Below are 17,386 nucleotides of genomic sequence, written 5' to 3'. Positions count from 1 at the left end.
TGTAGGGGTTTCATAATGTCACACTTGATAAATTAGGAAGGCCTCTTCACTGGACATGGCATTCAGACATACCTTTGGAGTGTATATCTCATGCAGTGAGAATCAGGAGCAAAGCAGAAACATCAAAAACCTGGAGTCAGTGGAGTCTATGGGAAACTGTCTTGGGTAAGCAAAACAAGATTTTGCAATATTCACTTTGTATTTTTCTAGTAAAAAGCTAGTTTTTAATTCACCAGTGCCTGTAATTGTGAAGGACGGTTCAGGAGAGGTGGCGTCAAATCAAGAATCCATTTTGAACTCACAAATCTCTAAGCACTAACCTTTTTGCTGGCAATAATAGCAGTGCTTCAGCCATTGTTAGAATTTGCAGACTGTCTTCCTAAACTAGTACACCAAAAAGTTTCAGAGTTTTTTTTGCCCACGCATTAAAACGATACAGTACATGGAGTGGCATGGGATCTTGGATAGGCTGTAATATAATCTATCACCAGGTCAAACACATCCTTTCCCCACACCTGGGGAGAGGAGACGAAGTGCATTGCTATGGCTGCATGACCTGATGCATGTGTTGCTTTTGCCTGGTTTCATAGGTTTGATTAGTATTACAGAAGCAGAGAGAAAGGAGCAAGTCAGCTTCTTATGTCACCTGGAATGAATGAGCAAGTCAGGTCCTTATATCACTTAGAATGAACTTACGAATTCTATGAGAGTAAGCAGGGAGAGAACAAATAATGTAATTAATAATAATCAGAAAACACTTTTTTTCTTTGATTACTGTGTCTTACTAGAACAGTTTGATTTCCGGAGAATTTTTTAAAACAAAATATGTAACTGTTTTAGAAAAAATTACTATAGTGATTTTATAATGAAACACTATTCTCATTTGGAGCAGCAAAGGCTTTTAGTTGAGATGAGATATGTCATGGTAGGAAGAGCATCACACGTCTTTATACTTAGATTGTGACACTTAAATTGTCCATCTCGTTCTCCTTGTAAAATAGGAAATAGGATGCAAGACTCCCTTTTTATCTCACTAACCTGAATCTTGAAGATCTTATTTTTTCAATTGAAATTTGATAGGGTTCAAAAATACTATTTCTTGGTCACAAACTGATCCCGCATTACAGACCTGATTTAGAGCTCTCTGAGACACAGTAACTCTAGATGTCATCAGATTTTTGGGTCAGATTCTTGAAAGTAGATTTTATCTATGCAACATGTGTAGAAGACTGTGAGTCACTTAAATTCCATTAATTTTTGCACCCAGCAAGCATCCAACATTGAAAGCCATAGGAATCTCATTCCAAGCTGTATCTCCTTACTGATCTGATTTGGTCAACATTGACTCCTTTTAGCCGAGTTCTGCATGAGCTTCAGAACATGAGGTTTTTCTAGCTCCCCATTCCTAGTCTTCCAGAGCAGGCATTTTGGCTGTAAAACATCAGCCTGGGCATAGGTACAGGAGGGGATAGTCCTCTGTAAAGGCAGGTGTGATGGTTCAGACTTGGCTCCCTGCCAAATGCCCAACCCCCCAGTAGCAGCCTCTCTCTTCCCCCTTCCTACTTCCCCCAGGGCAAAGGAAAAAAAACTATGCAAATGGAAGAACTCGAAAATCAAGCTAGTTATATAAAAAAAAATATATTTTATGTATATTACAGTTAAGATGCTATGTACACAGCGAACGGGAATCCAAACACCCCCCGAAGGGATAGGGAAAGGGGTAAAGGAACAAAAGGGAACAAGAAAAAGGACACTGAGCAGATATATGCAATCAAACCCGAGAATTAGTAAAATAACTAGTAAAACAAATCTCACCACGTCCCTTAGAAAAAAACAGGATTGACATACACACGGCCAGCACTCCCCAAGCCTCCACGTGGCAGGTCAGTGGATGCTGCAGGCCTCAGCCTTAGATAAGCGAGACCAATGCAGGGAGCCACTGTTCCCAAACCTCGCCAGAAGAGAAGAGAGCGAAGGCCTCTCCTCCCTTCTTATTTATACCTTGATTTACGTAAAAAATCGTATGGAATACTGGGAACACGGTCCCTTCCTCGGTTACAAACTGGTAACCAGGGAAGGCCTAGATTAAAACCACCACAGCAGGTCTTAACCTCACACTCTTTTTTTGCCTCCAAGTGAAAGACAGCGAGATAGATTTAGTCTCCATCTTCCTGGACTACATTATATGAGTTTAAAACAAATATAGGTATTATTGCTTATGAAGTTCATCTCTCTATGGGGAAGAATACTAAATAAAAGTCTGTGAATGGATAATAAAACATTAACAATTTCTTGAATAAATGCTGGTTGAAGGCTTTTGCCCTGAGCAGATCTTGAGCTGTTTTTTTATGTATTTATTTTCAGGCCTTGACACTTCGAATAGCAGTGAACCACAAATCTTTCCAAGGAAAACAATTTTAGAGGAAGGCTCTGATATCACTTTTTGTTGCATTGGAAGGAAAGGTCAAACCATTGGGAATTTCTCTGTACTCTCAGCTGTTCGTGTTTTCAGTCACACAAACACTCAACTCGGACTTCTCACTGTGAAAAATGTGAGCCATCAAGAGGCTCACATCCATGTCTTCTGTAATTACAGTGAAATTCACGGCTTAGCTCGTACAGCTTTCCTCGTGGGTAGTAAGTGAACACATCATTAAAGTTCTATTTCCCCATTGTTACTAAGTCAAGAATGACTATGGGGAGTGGGGGGAGGAAAAAACAAAGCCTTCTGTAACCTTGTCTTGTCTGGCTGATCTCTGTTAAAGTCTAACTTGAGAACTGTAAACTTATGTATAGAAAGCATTAAAGAATAGCATCAAACATGTTCAGATTAATCTCATTAATTGATGCTAGGACAGGTGATTGATTCTTAAATATACCTACCCATTTAGAGGTTCAGCTTCACTGTCTGTGTGCCTGTGGTAAAACTCAGCACAGTCCCCATTTTGAAGGCTAATAGCAATTTTTACAGATAAAAATCAAAACAGATTAATGAGTATATGAATATAACAAAAGTTACTAACAAAAGTAGTTGGATTGCTATTAATTTATGGTATTATCCTGACTATCTTGCAAACTGGTCATTGAATAAATATAATTTCAATAACATTTGTAATAAACCAGACCTTGCACTTATCCATTATTTCTTGCATGTTACTATATTAAACATAGATGATTTTTGCCTTGAATGCTATGCTGTTGATGTGTTTTTGGTTATTACCTCTGATAAGGAGCACCTGATGCACCTAAAGATCTTTCCTGCCAAACTCAAGACATGAGAATAGTAACATGTACTTGGAGCCAAGGAAGAAGCACCTATCTCTACGGGAAGAATTTACCAAAATACACCTTGTCTGCAAAGTAAGTCTCATTGTTATATTAACTCTGGTCTGTGCTGTACAGAACTTCTCTTCTTTAGAATCTGTGGAATTTTTTTGTGTGTGTGTGTGGTTTGGTTTTTTGGTTTGTTTGTTTGTTTTGTTTTGTTTTGTGGTGGTTTTGTTTGTTTGTTTGTTTGTTTTTTTGTAATTAGCTGCCTGCCTCTTTCCGCCTCACTGATCACTTATTTAACAAGGCTTGAGTGATGCAGAACTGCTCTGATTTAGACTACCTAAAAAAAGTAGCCTGTCCTTTAAAGCAATTTCTTCCTGGTAAAGCTTGTTCTAATGATTCTTTTAGATTAATTTGTTTAGATATATTCCAGTAGATATGAAGACACCCTGAAATCAGGATATAGATAACTTAAAAGTGTAACATACTTACTGAGTACAGACAAAACAGATAACTAGATCTAATCAGTGGTAGGCTGAGTATCAGTGTGCTAACAATCCATTGACACTAATGCTGACTCAAACTAATGATTCTCAGCTCACTCACAGTTAGCCTAATTAGCCTCCCTTTTTCTTTAGGATTTCAGGACTTTACATGCTGGTGTTCTCCTTCTTGAGTCCTTGAGCTACTGACAATCCAATCTTAAAAATCCTACTTGTGTCTATAATTTCTGTAATTTCAGCTGGCTTCTTTACTCTGTTTGGTTTTGGTTTTTGTTTTTTAAAGATTTCTCTGTGGACTTTCTCACAGCTCTTTCTTAGCACTCTGAGTCAAGGTATGGCAAATCAGGCATGGGTCTCAGATGAGGAGAAGGGCTTTACCCCAGAGCCTGCAGGGAAACTCATAAAGCGGGACAGATACCTCATCATCACAGCAAACTTTAATCAGAAGATCTCAGGAGAAGACAGGTTATCATTGCACGTACCTTCATGGTCTCTGCATAATTCACGTCTATTAAGATATTATGATAGTGATTTAGAAATGGAAGGTTAGAAGGTGCACATGAAATTACAGCTTTATTTTAAAGCATAATGGTAGATGTGTAAATGGTCTTGACAAGTAAGTCCCTGGTTTACAATTTCCGCGAGGAAATCACTAAAATCAATTTAGCTGTATCTTAAGAAGAAAAACTTAGACTTTTAAGAAAACTTTCATCTAAGAATACCTATATTCATTGTACTTCAGGCTAAAGGGAAGAATTGGTTGGCTTCTTACATTCCCCCTCAGCCTTATTTTTTTAATGATGTTGCATTCTAGTTGGACATCAAAAATTTCAACATCTATGTTGATTGTACATTATGGAAAAATGTCTCTCTCTCTCTTCGCCTCTGTCCCACCCGCCTCTTTCTTTGATAGATCTTCCCAGAAAACGGTTCAGTGCACACCAAGTGGTTCCAAGCCAAGCGCATGTTCTTGGGATATAGGCCAGCAGAGTATCTGGAATGTCACAGTGACTGTGGAAAACCCACTGGGAAAGAAAACTGCCACGGATGTTTTTAATGTAAATCACAGAAGTAAGGTCTTTTCTATATCTTTGTTGAGGGCTTTTTGTTGCTCCTTCTGAGCTTGATACCTTGAGTGCCCTGTTTGAAGTATGGAAGGTGTTGATTTTTAACTTTCCAGTTTTGCTACCTGTCCCTGTGCTATAGTTGCTCTCTCTCTTCAGTTTCAGCTTTGGGAAGTCATATTAATGGTAGAAAACAGTGGCAGGTTTCATCTGACCTCCAAAGGTCAGTTTTGGTTATTGAAATGACCCCTTAATGCTTCAAAATCTTCTGCTTTCTAAAGCTGGTTCATAGTGTAGAAAACAACAGGATGCAAGGATATAAAATGAGGAGTTTAGGAAAATAACTGTATAGGTTACTTGGGAATTGGTATGATATGAGATGTGATACAGGTGTAAGCAGCTATTGCCAGGAAAGAAGTGATGGTGCTAATCTGTCTTGGGCCTTGTGGGACAGCAATGTCCATTGTGCTGCTGTAAGGGAGGAAGAGTAGTTCATCAGTAAAAAAAAATAGGTTGTTCTGTGAGCAATAACTAATGGGTGTGGTTCCTTCTCCCCTACTGGCTGTGTCCTTTATCATAGTGTGCCCCAGGTCCCATAAGTTCCTTCTTATTCCTGCCTCAAAACAACTGGGTATTTCCTTATGTTGTGTATTTTTCTCTGTTACGTTTGTCTCAGTGAGGCTTGAGAGTTCTAAAAGTTTATTATTTGATTGTTTCAGAGTGGAAGAAACAGGTCAGGAAGAAAGTAGAGAAGTAAACTGACAGGTTGTAGAGAGACAACACAATGTCATAAGCTAAGTTTTCATGGGAAGTCAGGCTAAAATAGATTACATTCAATGTGCTAAGTATGGTTTGGTTTTTTTTTTTGCTTTTACTGCTCAGCTAAAATACCTTAAAATACTTTTGAATATATTTTACATTTTACAAGAGCTAACTCAGATTTTCCGTTTGCAGTTTATCCTACTGCACCTTTCCAGGTGTGGGAAAAATACACAGATACAGAAATCACATTATACTGGAATCATCAAAGCAATGGAATTGAACTCTTTTGTCAGACTGAAGTGCTCCACCCCGATGGGAAAGTTGAACTGGTATGACACCTGAGTTTCAAACACAAAAACATAGTGAGGATCTTTCTGATGTGGGATTAAAAAATAATCCCCCAGCAATACAAATATACAGTAAATCTTGTAATCATGTTGATGTGTCCGTTTTCTGGATTTATTTGCTCCCAGGCTCCACACTGGTTATGTGGTCCATGCAGGCAGCCATTGCAGGCACTAATTCACAGTCCCCAAACTGCATGTACTCTGGATGAAGTGCACGGTGTGACTGGTTTGCAAGTGTGGCTCTCTGATCTGCTGGATGGGTTCTGAGATTTGTTGGAAGTAGATGAAAACACTTGTGGATCTTACAATGGTAGTGTTGTGTAATATATATTGTATATATAATGTATAAAAGCAGTTGCTGTTAGCTACTGCTGATACTGATTTTTTATGTTTTTATTGTTCATGTCATCTTATGCACAAGTGGTGGAGAGCTGTGTTGAAGATTTATTTTTTTTTAATATTAGTCCAGGAGCTTTTTGTCTACTCTACTTGATGGTAGTGTGTCTGGTTGGTAGTGTGGGAAACTCAGAACAGTTTTTTCTTCCCATCTTCTTCCGTCTCCTTGAAGATTATTTGGGTAGATTCTTTGTCTTGTTCTGCCTCTTTTGCAGACAGTGAGGCTTCTATGTAGTCCTTTCCTTAGAAAGGCATCTTGCCTCTAGCACATTAAAAAGGCATAGTGAAGATCACAGTCAAGCTGCCTTCTGTGCCAATATTGCTTAAGAAGTCTAGATCAAATGTGGCCATTGCAGGAGACAGTTTTGAGGAGAGGCTTAAAAGCATGCTCACTTTTTCGAGTTGCCAGAACAAACTGTGTCTCTTTGGAGGGAGCAGGGGAGAAGGTTGGGGAAAAAAAGGAAAGAAAAGGTAGCTGTAGATTGCTCTGTCTAGATCTTGAACAGCATCCTGCTTACATAAAGTAATAGCCCCAGGCTCTGTGAGGGCAAGATCTCAGTAAATTCCCTCCTTAATGGAAGGACTACTCATTTGGATGTTGTGAGTGACTCCTGCTCAGACAGTTACATAGCGCTGATTTCCAGACCTCTTTTGGGACCTCCCAGTCTCTTCATCTTATGTATTTTTTTTAATTATTATTTTTTGATTGTTGTTTCATGATTACCTTTCCCAAGTCAAGCTTACCTTGCCACTGTGGGATCTAGAGGAAGAAGTATTTTTTTTAAGACAAGAACATCTTGCTGATGAGGCCAAACTGAGCTCTGGCTGTTCTGTTTTTCTGTGTTGCAGCACAACAGTTCAGACAGGCATTCACCTCACAGGAGCATCTCCATGGGTGGGCTGCAGCCCTACACGGAATACACAGTGAGGGTTCGCTGTGGGGCAGCGAAGCATTTCTGGAGGTGGAGTGAGTGGAGTGAAGCCCGGACTATCAGAACAGAGGAAGCAAGTATGTCCTGCCCCCTGAGAAGGGAAGTTTGAGAGATATTCTTTGCTTGCCATCCGTCTTTGCTATTTGTTGTTATTCTTCTGCTGTGTAGCTGAAGCAGAGCCCTGTTGCATGCATAAAAGGAGAAGCACGCTAGGCAGACTTCAGGAAGGTGACTTCTTAAATAGCTCTGATTCTACCTGCTGGTCTCTGATATTTCATCCAGTGCAGGCAGTGGGAAATCCAGATGACTGGGAGGACGGGCATACTGAGTTACAGTGCTCTGTGAGGCCTGGAGAAATGGTACAGAGGTGGGAACAAGCATCTGGGAACTGCAAGCAAAGATTTTCTATGGAAGTTAACCAGACCTCAGTTCAGAAAAAAGAATGAAGGGAAAAGATGTTAAAGGATAATGTTTGGGCAAGACCTGGCAGTGATGGGGAAAAAGAGGCGTTGGGATTTCTTCGAATGGAATGAAGCAGTTAAACTGTCTATTCTTTCTGCACCTAAAGCATCTTTTTATTTTTGCTGTGTTTATTGCAGCTCCATCAGGGAAACTGGACATGTGGAGAGAAATTATACCAGTTCTGGGGGGAAGGAACGTGACCTTGTTCTGGAAGGTGAGACATCACTACAGAAATAGAAACAAAACCCTTCATAAAGGGTTGGAAGTTTTTCCCGTGAACTTTAACAACTTTTTGTGTACTTAATCGCAATTCAGTATAAAATGTCTTTTACAAATATAAGACAGATATTATATATAATGCATCTCAGAACACATGTAGTTGTGATGATGTGCTGTCCTGGCATTTCAGACATAATTCTGTTCTTGTAAGTATTATAATATGACAAATATCATTACTGAGATTTCTTCCATTTCAACCAGTATGTGTATGCATGTATGGAAGAAACCTTCTATATTCTTACAGAAATAATACACCTGATTAGTTATTTAAAGTTCTAAATGTTCCTCTCATAGTTTTTCAGCGAAATTTACTAAGTTACTGTTCTTTTCCTTTGTAACTTTTTTTTCCCAGCAAACACCAGGTTTTCGAGCAAATGGAAGAAGTATTTCGTATGAAGTAACCTGGGAAAAAATAGAAGATGGCTCTAGGCCTGAAAGCATCTCCTTGTCATCAGTCTACAATAGCACAAGGATTTTCATTGATAAGCATTCCTACAAAATCAGTATCATGGCAAAGAATGGTGTTAATTTTTCACTTCCTTCAGTATTGGTCATCTCTAGAGCTACAGATAACAGTATGAGTATTTTCAGCTAGATTTCCATTATGATAGTTTGGTTTCTACCTATTTTAAGTGAAGTCATAATTTATCATCTTAGGCAACTAGTTAACCTGGCCTTTAACTCACATGACTGCTGTCTGGAAATTATTACTGTACTTTCACCTACAGGGTGGTAATTGTACATGTGTGAAGTTCAAGTGTACAGAGAGTGTCCACAGAACAAAACACATTTAGCCTGAAACTAGAGCCTTAGACCTGTGGCAGGTGCCTTGAAGGTGCAGCCAGTGCCTCTCTGTGTGATCCTCTTCTTGTGACTCTCTGACTCTACATTTCTTCAGCTGAGGGTCTTTTTTATGAATATGTAGTAACTTACTGGATGGTTTCTGAGCTATGTATGCCTTCAGCACACAAAGAGATCAGCTTTCAACACGTGAAAGATCCCATATGTCATTTGGTGAAGGAATGCAACTCTTTTATTATTGTTTTTCACAATTTAGCATAGAAACTATATCAATGTTCATTTATGAATATGAAGTTTCATTCATGAAAGTAATAGGTATTCTGTTTTGTTCGTTCTAGGTACTGAAGAGCTTAAGGAAGAACAGGTTAATGGTACAGATGATGGCATTTTTATTTCCTGGAAGCCCAGATATATATATGACAGTTACATTATTGATTGGTGTAACTTTCCGAAGTTGCAGCCTTGTGATTTGCAGTGGAAGAGATTTGGGCCCAACACTTCCAGTGCTGTGATCAACTCAGGTGAAAGCCAAACAACGTTTCTTTCTGATGTCAGTGTAGCAGTCCTTCATGCTGTGGGCGTTAGTTGAATTTAGGAAGCAAATCATGTGGAATATTAAAGTTTGTGCAGTGCAGGTGTTATTCTTTGGAGGCATCATTTTTTGCCTACCAAATAAATTAGACACCACAAATGTGCCAGCACCATTAAGCCTTGGAAGTTAGCATAATATATTAGGAAAGTCAGCATAACATTTTAGGAAAAAAACCTTTTCTGAGTGGCTTGTAGTAGTATCTTGAAGGAGGACGGTGAGGTTAATGAAGGAGTTAAAAACCTTTTAGCAGAAGAGATGCAAAATGGAGCTCTGCCCTAACTGTAACAAGGATCAGAAGTTTAGACTCAGGCAACTTAACAACCACAGTGATTTAGTGCAGTCAGTGGGCCACAAATGTGTCTCATCACCAGTCCTTGCTTAGGACCAGTTGCATGTTTTTTTATCTCAGTGGCGGCCAATAGACCTAAATCCTTTCTGGCTGTGTGAAAGTTGCTCTGATATACTTCCACAGCTGCAAGAATTTAGCCTTTCTGCAGTCTCTCCAACTGAGAGTTCATTTTGGAATGAAAGATGTTTGAACAAAACTTGACTGAATGCACGTCAATGTGTAATAAAGGAACTGCACCGCAATTCATACAAACACGTGGGAACATACAGTCCTGGTGAAGGAGAATGTGGGAACACATGGGAAAAGGACTGTCCAACTCTTCAGTCATTTGCACTTGGTTGATGTGGCTGGGAGTGGATGTCGCTGAGAATCACGTGGAATCCTGGTACATGGAGATGTGCGTCTGCATTAAACAGTTAAAACATGGCCTTTTCCTGTGCCAGAAATGTAAATGAAATTATCTTGCTCTTTCAGAGTCTATTGTGTAGTCACCTTGAATACTGTATGGCCACAAAAAAATATATAAACCCCTCCCCTAGTTCTCTCTTTCAGACAGGATAAATGTGTTCAATTCACAGTATGCACACCATGAATTGGTTTACCCTGAGTCTCCTTCAGCTGCTTTAAAAGCACAGTGGCACATGGAGAAGACGTCTAATAGACCATTGACCTCTGTAGAAAGCAGTTCAGTAAAAGCAACACCGAAATACAAACCATAACCTATTTTTGTAATCAGTTTGACTGTTTTATAGCTGCTTTTGTTCCGGGGGTGAGATACAACTTCCACATCTATGGATGTATTGCTAATAGAGCCTCCTTACTGGAAAAGAAGACTGGTTATCTCAGGGAGCTACGTAAGTTAGCAACATATTTCAGGTTTGTGTATTTGCTAAATTGACCTGTCACAAATAGAAGAATTCCTTCTTTCCACATCTAGGTAAAATTATATTTTCTATGTTCTTTTTATATCATCAGTGAAGCATTTAAAAGTTGCATATCAACATACAGGCCCTACATGGAGGGTATTTGGCTAGCGCAGTGACCAGGTAGAGTCCATGTGTATTAGAAGACCTAAACAAAGCTGTGATTGTCAGTCATTACTTTGTGTATAATGTGGATGCATGAAGGCTCTGTGAAGTTGACAGTGTTTGTAGAGCACTTTGGCTTTGTTCAGCTTTTAAATACAAGTAAGATTTGAACATAAATGCCACATGGGAGTGTAGATTTTACAAGTGCAAATATGAACATTCTTGAAGAATAATTGCAAGTTTAACTTGAGTTTTCTTTCTTCCAGCTCCTCTTCTTGACCCTATTGTGGACAAAGTTGAACTGACTTCCAATGCAGTAACACTGTCTTGGGATTCTTACCTCACAAATGAGTCACAGTCTGGTTTTGTGAGAGGCTACCATATCTATGTGTCACCTGTAGAAGGGAACTGCAGTTTAAAAGGATCAAAAAAGCACATTCTTTCAGGTAACTGAGCTCTGCAGTGTAGGAAGCTATGTCATTGACACAGTTGCTCATACTGCAGCACCTTAGAAGATTCACATTAGGCAGTCAGGTTGGCTAATATGGCTATCTAAAGATTTCAACATGTGCTGCTTTTGATTCCCCTCTGTGCTTGAGGTGCTGACAGACAGAAGTGGGCCCTGGCTTTATACAGATTTACAGTCCCCGTCCTGTCTACTTTTTAGCTCCAGAAAACATTCCTTTCATACTGTAGGAGGATGTAAGTTTCTGCCTCTTGTTATGTGAGTTCTGGATGAATTTCAAAAAATATTTGTGGTCTACTTGGATAAGAGTCATAGGAAGCATGTTAGTCTTACTAGGATTTGGGATATTTTAGAAACAGATGGGATGCAATTTATTTCCTTCAGAATTGGAACACTTTGTAAATTCCCCATTTAAATTTTTTTCTAGTGAGAGTATTTGTGTCTGTGTTCTACAGTGGAGTTCCTTCAGCTGAAGTGAACTGCGAAGTGGCACAAAGCCACATTTAAACTTTTATATCTGACCTTCCTGTTGCACATGCAAAACTGCTCCAGATGACTTTGACCTATTATGATTTTCAGATGTTTCCATCATGTTAAAGGATATTTTTTTTTCCTTGCCTCTTCTTCCATTTGGGTCATGTCCTGTGATCCTTCTGATTAGACTATCATCTAACTGAAAAGCATATTTTGCGCTGAGGGAAGCTTATGTAGGAGTTTCTATCAGAACTGAACTAACTACAGAAGTACCATAATTCTGTAAGTAATCGCAGTTAGACTTCAAAAAGTTTAAATCAAAGATTTTTCTGCTTTCCTGTTTGTCAGAGCTAGCAGACAAGGGGTGTGACTGGGAACGGGAGAAACAAGCTAACCCATTTCTCCCTGGGGTCTGGGAGTTGCACAAGAGAGGTTAAAGAAGGTTTTGTTTTTTTTTCAGGCGGAAGTTTCTTGCTTTTGATTATCTTTAAAGAACTTGACCTAAGCTTAAGGGCTACAGAATTCTGGGGGAAAAAAAAAAAAAAAAAAAAAAAAAAAAAAAAAAAAAAAAAAAAAAAAAAAAAAAAAAAAAAAAAAAAAAAAAAAAAAAAAAAAAAAAAAAAAAAAAAAAAAAAAAAAAAAAAAAAAAAAAAAAAGCAAATGGCAAAACTCAAGTAATTCTGTTAAAAGCTCTACTGAAAGGAAATTAAAATAAACAGTTACTGCCTTTGACAACAAGTTGCTAAGTGTCTGCCAGAGGATGGGCAGTGCTGTGGACAGTCCAGCTAGAAGGGATGTGAGTTCAGCCCTGTGTCAGTGAGTCAGGATGCATCATCCTTCTCGTAAGAAAGTATGCAACTTACAAAGAAGGCGGATTGCAAATGTTTTGTTATTTCAGTGGCCATGCATAAGTGGGTTTGTAAAGTTTTGAAGACAACTTACTGCAACCTTTCAAAATCTAAAAGGGGACTTATAAAGATGGAGAAAGACTTTTTACCAGTGCCTGTAGTGACAGGACAAGGGGTAATGGTTTTAAACTAAAAAAAGAATGGGTTTAGAATAGATATTAGGAGGAAATTTACCATGAGGGTAATGAAGCACTGGAACAGGTTACCCAGAAAAGTTGTAGACGCCCCATCCCTGGAAGCATTCAGGGCCATGCTGGATGGGGTTTTCGGCAGCATGGTCTAATGGGAGGTGTCCCTGTCCTTGGCGGAGGGGGATGGAAGATGATCTTTAGGGTCCCTTCCAACCCAAACCATTGATTTTGTAATTTCTTGATTCTGTCTTATGATTCATTTCAGATAATTCCGAGCTGTGTAAATACACAATTGAAAATCCAGAAGAAAAGAGATACACTGTGGAACACCTGATGTCAAACACAAAATACAAACTAGTGGTTAAAGCATACACAGGTGGAGGAGAGACTCCCATTGATGACTTCATATACATAGACACACCATATAACTGTGAGTACTGGCTGTTGAAAATGCCTTCTAGCAGAAGGATGGGATGATTTAAAATTTTCATGCTATTATTGACAATAATCTTCATTTCTCAAGGAAAAACATTTAATTCAATGAAACATGCACTTAAGAAAGAATCCAACTGAGAAATTACATGTGCATACCAATATGGTATTTTGATACTTTGAAGTAGATAGTTTTTTTTTTTTTTTTTTTTAAACAGAATTAAACTAATATATATCCTTATTTAATTCTTATATTTTTCTGGGAGATAGCTTAATATATGCACACTTGCACACCTACTAAGTCCTGTTTGTTAGAACTCATAGAAGAATTATATTTGGATTTAATTGGTTTTCTAATACAGGAAAAACCTACAGACTTGTGTGCAATAAGGTAATTTCTGTATGGACCCTTGGAAATTCTTATTCTCATCAGTCCTTAAATCTCTTGCCAAGTTAACTACTTCATAAACCAACATGGAAGGTTTGTTGGCCTGAGCACTGTATTTTGCTAAGTGGGCAGATTTGATCACCAAAGCAGAAGAGGAAATCACTTGCCTGTAATTCTTTTCGCTTGAAAATACCAGTCAGCAGTCATGATTGTGAAATTTATGATCCAAATTGGAGATGCCTGGCTTTGAGAAACTTCTTGGTGTTGGAGGTGAAGGGGGAGGGATAGGAAAAGGGGAGGTATTGTCTTATGCGAGGAGACTTCATGCTTTAGGCTAACTAGCAGAACAGTGACTAAACCGCATGGTACCTCACAGGCACAGTTCTGCCTCTACGTTCCTCTGTGTCCCATATTCCAGCTCCCATTAACCAGCAAGACATTTGTACAGCCATACAGAGAACAAAAATGAGGACTTAACTAACAACCCCCTCCGCAAAAAAAAAAAAAAAAAAAAAAAGCAAAACGTGTCCATTCCCTGCTGTGGTGTGTGGTGGAGACACATAAACTCCGGCATGAGGCAGGAGGGTGCTAGCCAGGGCAGAGGGAGAGCAGACACTAATGAGTAAGTTCCCCCTCAGCCCACTCAGGGCCTCAAGTGTTTGTGAACAGTGTAGCCTGAGGCTGTGTCTTCCAGCTAGAAGGAAATACTGAGATCCTTGTGTCCACATAAATCCTAGGAGACTTGAACACTAGTGTAATGTCTCTATCGCTACAGTCAATCCATAATAAAAGTACAGATGTTCTGTTTACTTCTTACAGTAAAATCTGTCTTCGTTGGAGATCTGAGAGAGAACCTAAAACAATATATAAGTGAGGTTATCTTTGCCTTAGCTTTTGGAAATTTCCTCTCATAGTAAAGATGCCAATATGAGAGCAATAAAAAGCAGTTTAGTAATAATTCAACCATGGACCACACAGTTTTACTGCTGAGTTAGTGGCAGGTATCCCACATGGGCTTAATGTTATTTTTGCCTGAGAAACTCAGGGTGATTTTAACATGTGAGGAATTAAAAGCAAAATTTTAAAGTATTTTTCTTTCACAGCAAACATGCTGTGCTTCCTATTCCTGCTAGTGATAGTTCCAACCCTAGTAGCAGCTGTATGCCACTGGAAGAAGAAATGGTAAGTTATGATGCATTTTTCTGTTGTAGACAGAGAATGTAACTAACCTAATTCACAAACCACTGCTGCAGCTTGTTGCTTCCAGCCTGCTGTGAGGCTTCATTCATTTCTTCCTTTGGCTGTCAAACTGTGTGGATGTTGCCTTTGGCTTGTGGCATTTCTGAGACACTCGTCCTCTGCTGCTGTGACTGTACACATCTGTGTGTGGCTTCTGCTGGTAGAGTGTGCTTTTATAAGAGAACAAAAATGTCTTTTGTTTTGCTTTCCTATTTCCAGGGTGAAGGAGTGCTGCTGTCCTGCAATACCTAGTCCTAGCAAGAGCAAAGTGCTGTCATTCAAAGAGTTTAAGGTAAGATCACTGAAAATCTAGCGTGTTTAATTTGCCCATTCTTTGATTAGTACAGTTGAAAAAAATAAAAATCTTTTTGAGTTGACTACATTTAAAAATTAACTTTTTTTTTTTAACTTTTGTGTTGACTTCATTTAATAATTTTAAAAACATTAACATAGTTTAATAATACCCTTTAGTGGAGAATTTTCTTTCTGGCATTCATGTGACTCTGCAGGGACCAGTTTATATGCTGCAGTCTGTTACTGCAAAAAGCCAGTGCAAAATTGGAGAATAAACGAAATCTTTCGGTACAGTCGGTGATTCCTCCATTACTGCTGTTCAAGCCCTCACACTGAACGCAGCAGACCAGATGATACTGCACTTCACTGCAGCCTGTGAGCTGTGCCTGCCCACTCCTCCTGCCCCACATCTGTGTGCAGTAGGGCACTCTGGGCTTTTTTAATTGACTAATTGTTTTGTTTAATGGTTCTCTTGTAGATTGGTTCTGAGAAAGTGATGAAAATAAGTGACTGCACTCCTGACATACTGGCTGTGGACAGTAAGGCTGAAGCCCAGAAATTACATCCATGGAGCGAGTTGTCTTCAATACCAACAGAAGATAAGACTGATGGTCACAATTCATCCTGGATTTACCCTAAGGAAAACGTAGAGAGAGACCTTCCACCCACACCTACATCTCAAACTCGTAATTGGTTTGAGAATTTTGCTTATTTTTCTCATCTTGATGTTGAATCTGATCCCTATCAAATACCAGGGACACTGGAAGCGAACAAGCCAGAGCTGGCAGTAATGCTATACCAGCCACACTGCTATACTGATATTTTAAATGAAGACACAGCCTCAGCAACCAGAGAAGCAGCTGGCAGAAAGAATGGTCTGAGGTATATCTCACAGACAAATGTGCACTGCCTGGGGAGAAGGCTTTGATGTACTCTCCTCCACTGAGTCTACCCAGTGTTTGATTACACCATATAGATGAGAACTTCTTTTGATTAGGGCTCTCACAAGCCCAACTGCCCTACTTTGTCTAGTTTTAAGTACTGGCTTGCACACAGGAACAATGTGTGTTATGGTTTCATTCCAAGTTTATGGGGATTATATAATATTTATAGACCATTTTGTGGCCTGTATTGTGTAAAAAGCTAGATCACAGCAGTCTTGTCGTAGCCTGATGCAGAGAACTGCTGTGTTTTACAGAGATGAATTTATTCATAAAGTAGAGGAGCAAGTTAAACAAGGGGATAGGTGGTTGTGCTTAAGGAATTTATTTCACTTGCAGTACACTACCACATGCTCTGGCCACCCCAGCCGGGGGTGATGTGCTTCAGGGCATGGAGCATTACCCAGCCCAGTGATACTGAGGGGTGGGTTTTATTTTCTGTCTCTTAAGTGATATGAGGAATCATTATAGAAAGGTTATCTGCATACAGTGTGGCACATTATTAGAGATTTGAAGGAACTTTGACTTCTCTAGGAGTGTTGCCAGAGCACCAGAATCCAGTAATTGCCATGCTTTCACTGCACCTCTGTCCTAATGACACTTGTTGGGTGAAAGAGCACAAACCCCATATTTTTATAGTACAAGCCCCTGCTCCCATTTCTTGTCACTGGGGCTCATCACACTTCTGCCTTCTCTGCCTGGAAGACTGACCCTGTAAAGTTGTCTTAACTATACACTAAAGAAATCTGGGGAGCTAGGTGGGAAGTTGTTTTTGCAGCAGGAAAGCTGTTTGTAGAGGTGGTACCATGCACTCTCTCTCTGCTTTTGCACATTGTCGTGGTTTTGCTTTGGGTCAATTTTGCCTTCCACCCCCCACATAATTACCACTAGTTGAGAGTAAGTTTTTGCAGACAAAAGAGAGACAGGACTTGGGGAAAACAGTATAAACATTTATTACTAGTAAAATAAAAACTACTAATAAATTAAAAACTAAAGAACTATATCTATAACAATTTCTACTCAAGTTGAAGTGCTATATATATATATAGAAATACTTCTTCCCTTTTTATACCAGTCCAAGGAGAAGAAGTAGTCTCATTCTCTATTTTCAGAGTTCCAGCTCTCTTTCTCTCTAGTAACAAATCCTCAGCAGCAGCAGCACTTTCATTGTAGTTAGAACTTCTTCTCTCTTCTTCTCGCTCTGTGTTGGCTTCCAGGGCTAGGCTTAACCCCCTCCTGGGCTAAGACTGAAGGCTGGGGGTTACCCAGGTCCCGAAGGGTCTTCCTTCCATAGGCTTGCAAGGGGACACTTGCTTTACTATGGATCT

General features: G+C 39.3%; 1 protein-coding gene across 2 annotated transcripts in view; it reads left to right on the top strand.

The window, feature by feature from the left end:
- OSMR (oncostatin M receptor) overlaps positions 1–16,885 on the top strand; it is a 29,498-nt gene extending 12,613 nt beyond the window's left edge. For both annotated transcript variants that reach the window (XM_027878692.1, XM_027878693.1), the window contains exons 5-19: positions 6–165; positions 2,365–2,637; positions 3,231–3,360; positions 4,687–4,844; positions 5,792–5,928; positions 7,192–7,351; positions 7,874–7,950; positions 8,368–8,590; positions 9,155–9,337; positions 10,510–10,611; positions 11,052–11,231; positions 13,030–13,194; positions 14,688–14,766; positions 15,043–15,115; positions 15,596–16,885. In XM_027878692.1, the coding sequence (XP_027734493.1) occupies positions 6–165; positions 2,365–2,637; positions 3,231–3,360; positions 4,687–4,844; positions 5,792–5,928; positions 7,192–7,351; positions 7,874–7,950; positions 8,368–8,590; positions 9,155–9,337; positions 10,510–10,611; positions 11,052–11,231; positions 13,030–13,194; positions 14,688–14,766; positions 15,043–15,115; positions 15,596–16,045 (2,550 nt within the window). In that variant the 3' untranslated portion in view covers positions 16,046–16,885. The remainder of the gene's footprint in view (positions 1–5; positions 166–2,364; positions 2,638–3,230; positions 3,361–4,686; positions 4,845–5,791; positions 5,929–7,191; positions 7,352–7,873; positions 7,951–8,367; positions 8,591–9,154; positions 9,338–10,509; positions 10,612–11,051; positions 11,232–13,029; positions 13,195–14,687; positions 14,767–15,042; positions 15,116–15,595) is intronic.
- Positions 16,886–17,386: the final 501 nt, after the last annotated feature.

This window comes from Empidonax traillii, unplaced genomic scaffold, assembly GCF_003031625.1.
Source record: "Empidonax traillii isolate 1590-97213 ecotype Southwest subspecies unplaced genomic scaffold, ASM303162v1 scaffold44:size1908036, whole genome shotgun sequence".
Lineage (NCBI taxonomy): Eukaryota > Metazoa > Chordata > Aves > Passeriformes > Tyrannidae > Empidonax > Empidonax traillii.
This window is presented reverse-complemented; position numbering and strand designations above follow the sequence as displayed.